Source organism: Cherax quadricarinatus, chromosome 7 (assembly GCF_038502225.1).
Source record: "Cherax quadricarinatus isolate ZL_2023a chromosome 7, ASM3850222v1, whole genome shotgun sequence".
In the NCBI taxonomy this organism is placed as follows: domain Eukaryota; kingdom Metazoa; phylum Arthropoda; class Malacostraca; order Decapoda; family Parastacidae; genus Cherax; species Cherax quadricarinatus.
Window position 1 is genome coordinate 60,287,814 of NC_091298.1, and position 14,366 is coordinate 60,302,179.

Sequence of the window (14,366 nt, forward strand, 5' to 3'; positions counted from 1 at the left end):
TCTACACACCGTTTCAGAGCACTCCTTCTAGATTTGTCGGGGTCCTCCTCAATGAAGAAGTCTAACTTTAAGTCAATAAAGTCAAATCAGTCAGTAAATCAGTCAAGTCATTCAGTAAGTCAGTCAAATAAGTCAGTCAGTTATTCATCACACAAACTCATATATGTATACCTTATTCTTTTTAATTGTACAAACTGCCACTTCATTAAGGCCATAGGCTCTCTCTTGTCTAATATCTCTATTTTCTTCATAACTCTGAGACTTAAACACTTATACCTTTACTTGCCACTTTCAGTAACACTCCTATGCCTGTTGGGTGCCATGCTTGCTTGGCAGATACAAGATATGGCAATTAAAAGATCAAAACACAATTCACAAACACAGCTAGCTCCTAGGGGAGAATGGTACTGGACACATATTCACGAAGGCTGGGATGGGGTGGCAGGGGATGGCAGTAGGTCTTCCCCCCACTGACACAATGATCTGACCCACAGCCAGGCAGCAGCCTGAGCTGGGGAAATTGTTTCCTCGCCTGCAAATGGAACCGTGTTAAGTTAATTTTATGAAGTATTGTATAAAATTGTGCCGCAATTTTTCAATAGTGTAATATCCAAAACATGCCAAAATCTGTGTAATATAAGGGTCTACGGTGTTTGTGTGTGTATATATATATATATATATATATATATATATATATATATATATATATATATATATATATATATATATATATATATATATATATATATACACACACACACACACACACACACACACACACACACACACACACACACACACACACACACACACACACACACACACACACACACACACACACACAAACACACACACACACACACACACACACATGTATATGCCTGTGTCATAGACCTGAATCCAAAATTTTAGGCAGCCTCCCAGGAAGCACACTAAACTCTCGATGCTCTAGATCACTACGCCACCATGGCAGATAATGTTAGTTGTCTAGTGAGAACACTAGACATGCTCTCCTTAATGCCTTCCATGTGTGGGGTGTGGTAAGCTCAGAGATTACCATATTTCACAGCAAACAAGACACTTTGGTGTTGATGCCCCCCAATCCCCTAAGTTCAGATTGGCTAAATTTTGGAAAAAAAAGATAAATGGGACTTCGGCCTCCAAGATGCTGGGTAAATTTTCAAGATTTATTTTGGGAAAAAATAGCATCTTCGACACCGTAAAATACGGTAATTTCATTCTCCTCTTGTTTGGATAGTTCGAAAAAACTTTAAACTTATTGAGCCTACAAGAATCCTGGAATAATCTATATAACACTGACCAAGAGTTGCATGAACCCTCTCCTAAACACACTAAACCAGCATTGAAAATTTAGAGCTGATCATATTTAGGGTTCCCCACAAGTAATTTTAAATTCTAGTTTTGGTCTGCCTAAAGTGCTCTGCATAACCAGGGGTTTTCAAAATGCATGAAATAAACTTCATATAATATTTTAACAATTATGCACAGTCTGATAATAAAGTTTGTTATTTGTTTAAGTGCCAAGAAAACAACTAAAAATTTGTAGCAGTCTCCTTAAGTATGTTCTCTGACAGTAACTAAGTATATACTCTAACTGACAGTAACTGTGTATTCTGACATAACTATGTACTTAGACTATGTATTCCAACTGACAGTAATTAAGTACTCTGACAGTAACTGTGTACTCTGACAGACAGTAACTAAGCACTCTGACTGACAGTAACTATGTACTCCAACTGATAGTAACTATGTACTCCAACTGATAGTAACTGTGTACTACAACTGACAGTAACTGTGTACTCCAACTGACAGTAACTACTTACTCCAACTGACAATAACTATGTACTCTTGACTGACAGTAAACAAAGGCTAGACATACAACTGTGTTTACCAGTCGTTCAGCATTTCACCTCTTAAATGTGATGTAATTTTTTTTTCTTTTTTAGCTTTCTCATGTGAAAGAAAAATATTCTAATTTATGTTCAAGGACTTGTAAATTTCATAAATAAATGTAAAAATATGTAAAAATTTTCTTTTGTTGATTCACTCGAGAAATAATATATTGATGTCTGGTACAGTATTTCCTTGCCAGTGTGTGTGTGTGTGTGTGTGTGTGTGTGTTTGCTGGAGGGGGAGCAAATATCATGCAGTAAATTCAGTGTGTAGAAAATCAAAGGACAATGTGGGGTCAGGACAAAAGCAGGAGGGATTGTTAGAGAGAGAGAGAGCAGGAAGGAGTGTTGAGGTGGTATGGGCATATAGGGAGGATGGAGAGGAATGAGCTGACAGAGTGTATAAATCTGGGGCAGAAGGTAGGAGTGGAAGGGGTTGTCCGAGGAACGGTTGAAGGAAGGAGATAAAAAAGGCTTTGAATTTTAGGGGCTTCAGCATCCAGCAGGCTTGTGTGAACACGTTAGATAGGAGTGGAGACAAAGTGGTTTTTACACAAATAACTCGCACGTAGAAGAGAGGAGCTTATGATGATGTTTTGGTCTGGCTTGGACCATTTACAAAGTCACACTAATGAAAAGGCCAGACTTGAGTCCTGGAGGTGGGAAGGATAGTGCCTGCACCCTGAAGGGTGTAGGCACACTTCTAGCAAGACAGCAAGTGAAGGAATGATCATGAATGTGTTTTCTTCTTTGTGTTGCTCTGCCTTGATGGGACATGGCCATTAAGGTAAAACAAATAAATACCAATATATGGCTTTAATAGTTGAATAAAATCTATCAGTACAGTACTATACAAGGTTATTACATTATAGTCAGATTTTTTGCTTCATTTCTTATAAGTTAATGAAATGTGGTCATAATTACAGTGGTACCTCGAGTTATGAACTTAATTCATTCCAGAAGACTGTTTGAGTGACGATACTGAACGAATTTGTTCCCATAAAGAATAATGTAAATTAGATTAGTCCGTTTCAAACCCCCAAAAATGCACTTACAAAAATACTACACTTACATAATTGTTTGAGGTGGGAGCTGTTCGAAACTCGAGGTACCGCTGTACAGTATTAAGTTAAAATTCCATTATCAGCAACATGCCATAAACTATAGTTTATTTTGAATGGATCTGTTTTAGAATGTCCATAAACTTCTAGATGCATTATTTACTATTGTTTATATTTTATTACACATCGGCTGTTTCCCACCAAGGCAAGATGACCCGAAGAGAAAAAACACTTTCATCATCATTCACCCCATCACTGTTGTGCCAGAGGCATGCCTATACTATAGTTATTTAAACTGCAACTTATCAACACCTCTCTAATTTCTTGGATTAAGAGCCCCTAATCAACATGGAGGTACCCTAAAGTGCTAGAGATGAAAGATATCAGGGACAGCATGAGGACATATGTTCTGCACACTAGATATGGAATGAGAAAAATGAAACATCATATTATCTGCTCTAAAATAGCACCTTCTAGGTGCCAGATCAACCAGGCTGTGATGGATATGTACAGCAGCAGGCCACCAGCAGCAACAGCCTGGTTGACCAGGCTAGCATCAGATGAGCCTGGCCCATGGCCAGGCTCTGAGAATGGTAGTAGGACCCTTGAAACCCATCAAAGGTACACAAATAACCCACACATAAAAGAGAGAAGCTTACGACGACGTTTCGGTCCAAGTCGGACCAGGTTATTTGTGTATCGTTCCAGTCACGGTATTGTGCCTTTTTTTGTTATTCATCAAAGGTATATCAAAGGAAATTTGAACTGCATTATCATAACTCAGTTCCATCCTAGTTATCTGCTATTCTTTAGGAACTGTTCTGCCCTTGTGGGTTTAGCACTTCCCTATGAATATACAGTTATGAAGGAGGGGCAGGGATGTTGCAGTCAAAGTAGATAATCTGACTGTAATGTCAGCATACTTCTGAAAAGACAGTGATTGGATGAATGTTGGTGAATGTGTTTTCTTCAATGGGTCACTCCGTCTTGGCAAGAAACAGTCATTAAGTTAAAAAATAATAATAACCTCCCATGCCATTGGTGCTACATATATGACCCATTAAGGTTTTAGTGCTTTCCCATGATTAAAATAAAATTATGGAAGCAGTAAAAGAGAACTGAGTTGTGTAATGATACCAGCTTAGATGTGAGCTCACAGGTTATGACGAGATGAGTGAAGCTCCTCGAAATTGCATCCAAAATCATAAACAATCAGCACTTTTTTTCAGTATTAACCCCAGAGGGTCAATAACTCTGGATAACAGTAGGAAGCCAAACATTGTGGCTAATTTCCATTGGACCCCTTGGGTCCTCTTCTCTGCAATGCAACTTCAAAAACACCAATTTATGTTAGGTAAACAGGAGCACTAGAAGTGGGATCCAGGCTCATACTAAGAAAAAAGAGCAAAAGATTTGGGTTAGGAAGAGAGAAATGCTCCCTCAACATGTAGGCCAGGATGAAGACTTATTGAATTTATCAAAGGTCTCTCACTTTCTCAAGACTAGACTAAAGGAATAAAAATTAAAAATACTGAGACAAAACTGAATAATGTACATCATTAAAGAGTCCAAGAGAGACAGTGGGAGCAAAAAGTAATTAATGAAATTGAAAGAAACCCAAAATACTTTTTTTTATATAGTATGTGCAAAACATTGTAAGCAAAACAATATAACTTGTGCTCAGTGAGCCATTAGTCCATTTAAAGAGAAACAATCCAATTTATTTTTTCATTAATGAGACACAGAACTCTGCCAGCATCTCTGAAGTTTCTAATGTAACCCTACTTGATAATGGTAACCCCACTCAACTTAAAGAAAAAAGCCATTGATAGTATGCCCGTGCACTCATACCCGTCAAAAACTGCAAAACACATTTGTCATGTGGAGATGGAGCTTGGACACAGGAGTCATTCCCCCAGTCATTTAAAGTCACAGATAACCCCTCCTGAAGCTGGCAGGAGTAAAATTAATAAAAAATTTGCATTAATAGCACTGTTGACCCACATCAAAGTGTTTTAGAAAGCTTTAAGAAGCAATAGTTGATTTAAGCATCAGTTTGAAAGTGAGATCAGCATTTAAAAAGAAGTGCTTTTGATCCTAGTAGGAAGTGTGACATGAGAAGTATTTTTTATATGTCTGTACCCCTCTAGGAAGGTTCCTTGACTCTGGTGAGGGGCTCTAGATCTAGGGAATTGGATCTGTGCTCCATTTCCCTGAATTAATACTGAATACCTTCCACATCCCCCCAACAGGCGCTGTATAATCCTATGGGTTTAGCGCTACCCCCTTGATTATAATAATAATTACATCTCTGTAAGGCTACAGAAATACAGTATACTACACAATACGTTGAACCTGCCAGGGATTTACAATTCATTACATACTCACTCTTGAACTAAATATGAGTGTTTAACCTTGTGTACAGAAACAGTTTTATTTTTAAGTATAGGTGGTAATAAAGGTATATGCACAATAAAGACATTAATTGAAGGAGACATATTGCCACTGATGGGTTTTTAAAACAGCCACCTGTGGCAATATGTCTCCTTTATTAAATTTATTATGTGCATGTGGCTCTTTATTCCAAGTTTCATTTATGTTTTACTTGACTCTCATGATTTGTTTTAATGACAACAAACTTGTGATACGTCTTTCTTAACAAACTTCTGTAAACCAGCTTTACAGTACAATATGTGCAAAATTCTCTACCAGCCAAAGAATACAAAATAATGCATAGCATACATTTAGAACACTTATATAAAAAAAAATTATTTTATATGTGAATGAGTGAGTGTTATTATTTGCAAATGAGTGAAAATGTTATTACGTATTTAAGAATAATGTTTGCATGAATATTAAGCAGAGAATAAGGAGCGAAGAAAACAGAAGAAAGTGACAATATGAAAGGTATTATTCTGAGGGTGGAGGAGGAACTGTTTGGGTCCCATGATCCAAACACTTCCAGTGCACTTTGTGTCTTTTTCCAACAATGTTACATACCATTTTTACCAGTACTGATTATGTTAAGTTCAAGTTCAAGGTTCAGGTGTTATGTTTTGCAATACGTATTTTTATTTAGGCCTAGTTTGAGGCAGGGCTGTGAAGGCTACAATTCCCAGAACCCATAAGAGATAACATTAATGGATATATTACTTGTGGCAGTGTGTTACTTCATGTAATATCTCTGGAACTTCATTATTCAGGCTCCTGAATGATACTTCTGGATCCCTACACATCTATGAACTAGATTTTAATAATGGGTGAGCGACAATGTGCATTATGCATCACTAAACACCAAATATTTCTAAATTAATTTGCAACTGAGATATATATTTTCAGAGGGTCATCTGAACTATGTCAGCACACTTTTGGCAAGACAGTGATTGAATGAATGACAGTGAACGTGTTTCCTCTTTGGGGGGTTGTCCTTCCCTCGGTGGGAGATAGCCAGTGTGTAAAAAAAAAATATTCCCTTATTACATCTGCCAAGTCATATTGAAGATACTTTGGATGGTTGTTGGTGAATATATATTGAGTTACAATGTAAAAAACTTGCCTCTGGTAATAAGAAGGCAGTAAATCTTGATGACTTAGAGGAACTAGGACACAAGTGTATTCACTGAGGCCACTTAATGAAGATGTTTCAGTATGACTGTGAGAGGAGAAAACAAGCTAGTTATGGGGATAGGAAAGGCGAGTAGTATTACTACTACCATCTTTCTCTCTCTTTCTTCCTCTTCCCCTCTCTCTTCCTCTTCCCCTATCTTCCTCTTCCTCTTCCCCTTTTTGTCTTTCCCTCTTTCTTTGTCTTTCCCTCTTTCTTTGTCTTCACCTCTCTCTTCTCTCTTCTCTTCTCTTCTCTTCTCTCTTCTCTCTCTCTCTCCTCTCTCTCTCTCTCTCTCTCTCTCTCTCTCTCTCTCTCTCTCTCTCTCTCTCTCTCTCTCTCTCTCTCTCTCTCTCTCTCTCTCTCTCTCTTCCTCTCTCTCTCTCTCTCTCTTCTCTCTCTTTCTTCCTCTTCTCTCTCTCTCTTCCTCTTCTCTCTCTCTCTTCCTCTTCTCTCTCTCTCTTCCTCTTCTCTCTCTCTCTTCCTCTTCTCTCTCTCTCTTCCTCTTCTCTCTCTCTCTTCCTCTTCTCTCTCTCTCTTCCTCTTCTCTCTCTCTCTTCCTCTTCTCTCTCTTTCTTCCTCTTCTCTCTCTCTCTTCCTCTTCTCTCTCTCTCTTCCTCTTCTCTCTCTCTCTTCCTCTTCTCTCTCTCTCTTCCTCTTCTCTCTCTCTCTTCCTCTTCTCTCTCTCTCTTCCTCTTCTCTCTCTCTCTCCTCTTCTCTTCTCTCTCCTCTTCTTCTCTCTCTTCCTCTTCTCTCTCTCTTCCTCTTCTCTCTCTCTTTTCCTCTTCTCTCTCTCTATTCCTCTTCTCTCTCTCTATTCCTCTTCTCTCTCTCTATACCTCATCTCTCTCTTTTTTATATTCTCTCTCTTTTCCTCTTCTCTCTCTCTTTTCCTCTTCTCTCTCTCTTTTCCTCTTCTCTCTCTCTTTTCCTCTTCTCTCTCTCTTTTCCTCTTCTCTCTCTCTTTTCCTCTTCTCTCTCTCTTTTCCTCTTCTCTCTCTCTTTTCCTCTTCTCTCTCTCTTTTCCTCTTCTCTCTCTCTTTTCCTCTTCTCTCTCTCTCTTCCTCTTCTCTCTCTCTCTTCCTCTTCTCTCTCTCTCTTCCTCTTCTCTCTCTCTCTTCCTCTTCTCTCTCTCTTTTCCTCTTCTCTCTCTCTTTTCCTCTTCTCTCTCTCTTTTCCTCTTCTCTCTCTCTTTTCCTCTTCTCTCTCTCTTTTCCTCTTCTCTCTCTTTTCCTCTTCTCTCTCTCTTTTCCTCTTCTCTCTCTCTTTTCCTCTTCTCTCTCTCTTTTCCTCTTCTCTCTCTTTTCCTCTTCTCTCTCTCTTTTCCTCTTCTCTCTCTCTTTTCCTCTTCTCTCTCTCTTTTCCTCTTCTCTCTCTCTTTTCCTCTTCTCTTTCTCTTCCTCCCTTCTTTTCCATCTCCCTCCCTCCCTCCTTTCTCTCCTGCTGCAGTACTGTATATAGGCTGCTTTTCTCTCATATTTGTGGTGTATTTGAAGCACTGCAGATCCATGGCTTGAGACACCTTCAGTATGATGTCCTTGCAGAATGTATTTGTGTCCATTTCTCTCTAAACTTCTCCCTAATGTTATTAATAAGTCAGTGGTGGCTTAAAGTTATCTTATTGTAAACCAGTGCTGGCTTAAACTTATGTTATTGTTATTTCTAAGCCAATGGTGGCCTACACTTTTAAAACTACTTAACATATTTATTGATGTGCAATATGGCCAGGTAGAAAAATTTAACATCTTTAAAACTCCATATATTGTAGTAATTTATATAAAAATCTGGTGGCTTCAGCTGCTCGTGTACCCACGGAAAACCTGTTTCAGTGGTTTTTTTTTTTTTTTTTTTTTTTTTTTTTTTTTTTTTTTTTTTTTTTTTTTTTTTTTGTAGAAAGGAGAAATTTATCGATTTGCAGCGTTTGGGACTAAACTCTCTCGGCATATGCATGAATTCAGAGAACTGTCTTTGTGCATTTTTTGTTGACAAAAATTAAAGAACTGGAAGAAAAAATAGGCAAATCCAAAAGTATTTTTCCATATACAGTGTGAGTGTATGTTTACGTGTGAAGAGAATTCTTTCGTAGATATTGTAGTTGTGTATTGCTGTATAACCCTTGTGGTTTTGCCATGAATATAATAATGAAATTTTCTGCAGGTGCCTTATCAAATTTTGTCGTAAGGAAGTCACAATTAATCTCTTTCTAGAGATAGATTGTACATTTGTACAGTTGTTTGGTCAGATTTTGTTTTAAGGAAGCCATTCTTTATTAATGTTAATGATAGGTCACTGTTAATATATAAATGCATCAAAAGATGTTTAAATTGAGTGTATCTTAACTATGGTGCTTAAAAACCAATTATTTATATACAAATAGAAAATGCTGTTATATGCTGAATTAATAAATGCTTTGTCTTATCTGATACCAAGCATTGTAAAGGAGTATGTGAATGAAGAAACCGGATTTTGAGAGTAGTGTTGATGTGGAGAAACACAACTGCCTGACCTGGCCTTCTGTTTGCAGTGGCGTGGCGTGATGAGATTCCCCGAACAACTTCACCTTCATGGGCGCCGCCACTCTGCACCTGCCAACAGGAAGTTCCAGTGTGAGTTTTGTGGCAAGAGTTTTCAGTGGCAGAGCAACTTACAACTACACGTGAGAAGTCACACCGGGGAGAAGCCATATCCATGTCCTCAGTGTTCATACCGAGCGACACAACGCTCGGACCTGACCAAACATCTTCGCATACATACTGGAGAGAAGCCATATGCCTGCCCTCATTGCCCGTACCGTGCTGCCTACTCCTCATCGCTCAAGGATCATACGCTTTTACATCACCGTGGCATGGAACAGTCTACTATGTCCGCCACACAACCACAATAGTTATGGCATTTTTTTGGCATCTGTGTCATAACTTGGAGCCATCTGAAGTATTGGTATGTTGGCATTTAATTATATAAATGTGCATAAGGAGTATCAAGTTTTAAGTATCCAGGAATACTGTACCATAAGTAATAATGCCTCAATATATGACAGCATGGAATGCAGTGGTCAAGTGATATTAATGAAAATTTAATATCTTCTTGTCTCAGTCTTAAGACTTTATGGAATTTTGCAATATATAATGTACTGAGGTGGTAAAATGTTTGAAACGTGTGGAGTGACAGTATCATTGTGGCGGCTGGTGGTACTGTACTGCTGTGCATGATCTATGCTGTCTGCCATGCCCTTCCCTGAGTAACTGCTGCATGTGGCCCTGTACCTCTGACTATCCCTCTCACCACTGCTGCTGCTGGTGTGGTGGTCTGACAGTGCTCTCTATTGCAGGCAGTGCAAAGGGCAGTAGCAGCGTTGGGGGGTGGGCGTCTCGTGTGTCCAATCTGCACCCGTGCCTTCCCCTCTGCCGCTGAGCTGAGCCGTCATGCTGCGACCGCCCATCGACTGGATAAGCTGTACTGGTGCCAGCAGTGTCAATACCGCTCTGATTCAAAATCCAATCTACTACGCCATCTGAGGACTCACACAGGCGAAAAACGACATGGTTGCCCTATATGCCCTTATCGCGCAGGCCAGCGCTCTGATTTGAGGCGTCACCTTAGCGTTCATGCTCTCAGACGACCTCACAATGCTCTCCAGTGTCGTCTCTGTGATTTCACAACTATCACAACTGTCGCCTTTGCTCTACACATATTAGACTCTCACTCAAATAGGAGCCATGAAGAACCATGCAATGACTCATAAAATATCTTTTACTTGATTTGAAAGTACAGTATATAATTTTATTTTAGTTGCCCTTCAAAATACTTGAAATTCAATAGAAAGATAAATAACTTTTTTAAAATGAGTCTAATGTGCATTATGTTCTTGGTTGTTAAATCAGTGGGTTAGATGAAGACTTTTAAGGGTTCGCTCAGACACAGCGTAAGTGCGATAGTCGTAGATTACCTCAAAAGTTGTTGCGCTCTGACAGGGATTCAATGTACAGGTGCTCCTTGACTTACAGTGGGGATATGTCCCTTCAAATTCATTGTAAGTTGAAAATACCATAAGTTGAATATGAATACGATATGCTATATAAGTAAATAAATAACCACTGTCACTCAATAAGTAAATAAACAAATAATTACTGTAACTACATACCAGAATTAAAAAATAACCAGATGAATACAAGTTGCAGATTTGCCACCTTCATGCTGGGTAATTATCTTAAGTTTCATCTCCAGAGTATGTAATTGCTTTTGCATCATTGTAAAGTCAAAATACTGTATCATAAGTCGAACCACATAAGTCAAGGAGCACCTGTACTGTTTGTTGCCAAGACTTGATCAATGTAGCTGTAAATGAGTGGTGATGTAAGTTTATTCCTTGTGATCTGCCAGATATCTAAGCCATATTCTCACCTCATAATGCCTTTATGCAGTGTGCAAATCCAGATAACTTAGAGCTTTGATAATTTCACAGTGACATGAAAATAAGTTATAAAAATATATTATTAAGAAAGATAAAGAACCTGTGGCACACTGTCTGCCCTCTTCTCACCTTCCCATCTTTGATTTGTTGATTAGCACAAATTTGTTTCATCAACTGTAGCTCCCATTGTTTCAGTAAATGTTATTTTCTTAATACCTCCATCTGTTTCCCCTCCTTCACCTCAACCTGTTTCCTCTCCTTCACTTCCACCTGTTTCCTCTCCTTCACCTTCATCTGTTTCCCCTCCTTCACCTCCACCTATTTCCCCTCCTTCACCTCAACCTGTTTTCCCTCTCCCCTCCTTCACCTCAACCTATTTCCCCTCTTTCACCTCAACCTGTTTTCCCTCCTTCACCTCCACCTGTTTACCCTCCTTCACCTCAACCTGTTTCCCCTCCTTCACCTCAACCTATTTCCCCTCTTTCACCTCAACCTGTTTCCCCTCCTTCACCTCCACCTGTTTACCCTCCTTCACCTCAACCTGTTTCCCCTCCTTCACCTCCACTGTTTTTATCCTCTCCTTCACCTCCACTGTTTTTATCCTCTCCTTCACCTCCACTGTTTCTATCCTCTCCTTCACCTCTACCATCTTTTCCCCCTCCACTCACCTCCACTATCTCTTCCCTCTCTCACCTCCACTATCTCTCCTTTTTCCCTCACCTCAACCATCTTTATCCTCTCCTTCACCTCCACCATCTCTTCCCTCCCTCCCTCACCTCTGCCCTGCAGCACTGCATCACCCTTACGAGTTTAGCACTTTGAATATAATAATTTCACCACAGCTTATGACCTCTGTGGTTGGAGAGGTCATGTCCTGTGACCTAATATTATTTCAAACTCAGTGTTAATGTGGTTTTCTTTTATTAATTAAGATAGTGTTTGTGATGGAGATTCTTAATGAAAAGTTTTTTATCTACATACGTACTATTATAATTCCACTTATCATAGAATACTGTCAGAATTTTTATGGGACAAAGCTTCTGGGATATTAGTTTTGAAATTGGTTATGCAGGAAAATCATGGACTCTAAAATGCAGTTCATGTATGATTATCTTCAGTGTACCAATTAATTTGACCAAAATTATTCCCTTCTGACATCAGTAACTTTTTTTTCCTTGAGCATTCAAAAAAAATTAGTCCACATAGTTTAGGATTCTCCATAATGAAGTACTAGGAAGGTATAATTGCACCTCAGCTTCCACAAATTATGAGACGTGTGATGTGAAAGGTTATGGGAAAGGCAAAATCTATAGTGTTTCTGTAAATTATCAAAATCAAATTAGGGCCAAAACAATATATACCACATCTGAATACCCATGCTTATAAGGCAGTAAAACATTAAACTTGAATGACATTCATTTTGCATCCCTCTTACACTGTTTATGTTACAGATTATCTAAATGTTAGTGCTATAATATACATACATAGAAACACACACACATATACACTGTTCACATATACACAAGATAGGGAGAGAAGGAGAGTATTACTGCATCAGTCATTGCCCATTAAGTCAGGTGCCCCCAAAGAAGTTAACACATTCACCATTATTCATTCAGTAGCTGTTTTGTCAGAAATGGGTGGATATCACAATTCAAATGACCCTAAAGTAAATAGCAGTATCTCTACCCATCCTTCAGAATGCAGCTAATGTATGTTCTGCCTCCAGAAATCTAGTCTGACCAACCAGTTTCCCCAGAATACTTTCATCTCACTTTTAACACACTCCAACAGTATGTCAAACCCCAAAAAACACTTGTCACCATTCACTTCAATCTATCATGTATTCGTGCTGGATATTTATGCTCCTATAACTCAAAAAAAATTGTTCATTCTCTTCCTCTACCCCATCTTCCTGGGATGTCCTTGGTACCTCTTCATATCTATCCTGTAACTACACCCTCTTGGCTGACATAACTTGCTCCAGCTTTATGAAATTATTAAACCATCTCATCAACCCTTCTTTTACTACCCAAATTATACCTTTCATACCACTAAACTGTATCCTAATTTCCTCATTACTTATTCTCTACGTAACATTTATACCTTACACTGATCAGTGGGATCTTCCCGGCTGCACCATTCAAAGACTGTCTCACACCCTGACAGAAGTGTTGGCACTACAAAACTCTGATCAAGTCATTTTTTTTGCATCCATTGGTAAACTTTTTCCACAGACTCCTCAACATTTTTCACTCATTTATTATATGGCTCATCTTGTATTTAATTGACCCATCTAAATATATTCTGTTTCTGATATCTAATGTCCAGTCTTTAATAATTTATCTGTTTATTATAATCACCATGCTCTTTTCTGTGTTCACTTTCAACTTTGTTTATACAACCTTTAACCCGTAAACGGTCCAAACGTATATATACGTTTTTTCAACATTTAAAAGTATGTAAAAAAAAGTAGATCTTTTTGTTTTTTTACATTTGAAAATGTGTAAAAAAACTTTGATCTACTTTTTTTTTTTTTGTTATATTTGAAAATATGTAAAAAAAAGTAGATCTACTTTTGTAGCACTACACATGTGAACGTAGATCTGTTTGGACCGTTTACGGGTTAAACCTTCATCAACCTCTGCAACATTTTTTTTTAATTTCCTGCAACAGCACTGTCATCAGCAAAGACACAACTGCTTTATACTGTACATAATTCCATAGCTTCAAAGTCATCACCTCTTCCCAATACTCTAGCATTCATTACTTTTATAACCTCATCCACAAATACATTTAAATAACCACAGTGATGTCACCTTGTCTAATGCCCACTCTTGCTGGAAAATAATCTTCCTTATATACCGTATTTCGCTGCCTATTAGACGCTTTTTTTTTCCATAAAATGTCTCCAAAAACCACCCTGCGTCCAATAAGCTGAAGGTCAGTGACGGGAACTGTAAGTTTGGGGTGTGGGGTGGGCTGTAGCTCTCCGAGTTACGTCCAATGCCAAGCCGTTGAAACTAAAACAAGTCTTAGAAGCTGCGAAATACGGTACCTAACTTTCAGTCTCTTTTAAAAGTTTTTATTACTTTTTTAGCAACTTGATTACCTCTTCATACATTTGCAACATGTGCTATATTGCTTCTTTCTGCCCACCCAAATCCACAAATACAAAAAAACTTGTTGTTTCCTTATATAAGTGGGTGTTGCATTGTTCAGGTGTGCTTCACTGTAATCACTTGATCTACACATCCCCTTCCCTTCCTAATTCTACCTTGTTCCTTTGCAATCCTAATTTTTGTCTTTTTTGTGTCCTCTTTTCTTTGTAATGTGCAATTGAGCTATACTGTTCTCTGCACAATCCTTTGAGACCT

The 14,366-nt window shown here is 38.5% G+C and overlaps 1 protein-coding gene across 7 annotated transcripts in view; it reads left to right on the forward strand.

Moving 5' to 3' along the window:
* The window catches only part of LOC128686900 (zinc finger and BTB domain-containing protein 14), a 407,181-nt gene that overhangs the window by 347,901 nt on the left and 44,914 nt on the right, over positions 1 to 14,366 (forward strand). Inside the window, exon 5 of one of the 7 annotated variants that reach the window (XM_053774146.2) lies at positions 9,907 to 12,398. The exons of 5 other annotated variants lie outside the window; for them this stretch is intronic. In XM_053774146.2, the coding sequence (XP_053630121.1) occupies positions 9,907 to 10,320 (414 nt within the window). In that variant the 3' untranslated portion in view covers positions 10,321 to 12,398. Of the gene's footprint in view, positions 1 to 9,102; positions 9,478 to 9,906; positions 12,399 to 14,366 lie in introns of those variants that run through there. One more of the 7 variants, XM_053774155.2, reaches the window with a different exon arrangement.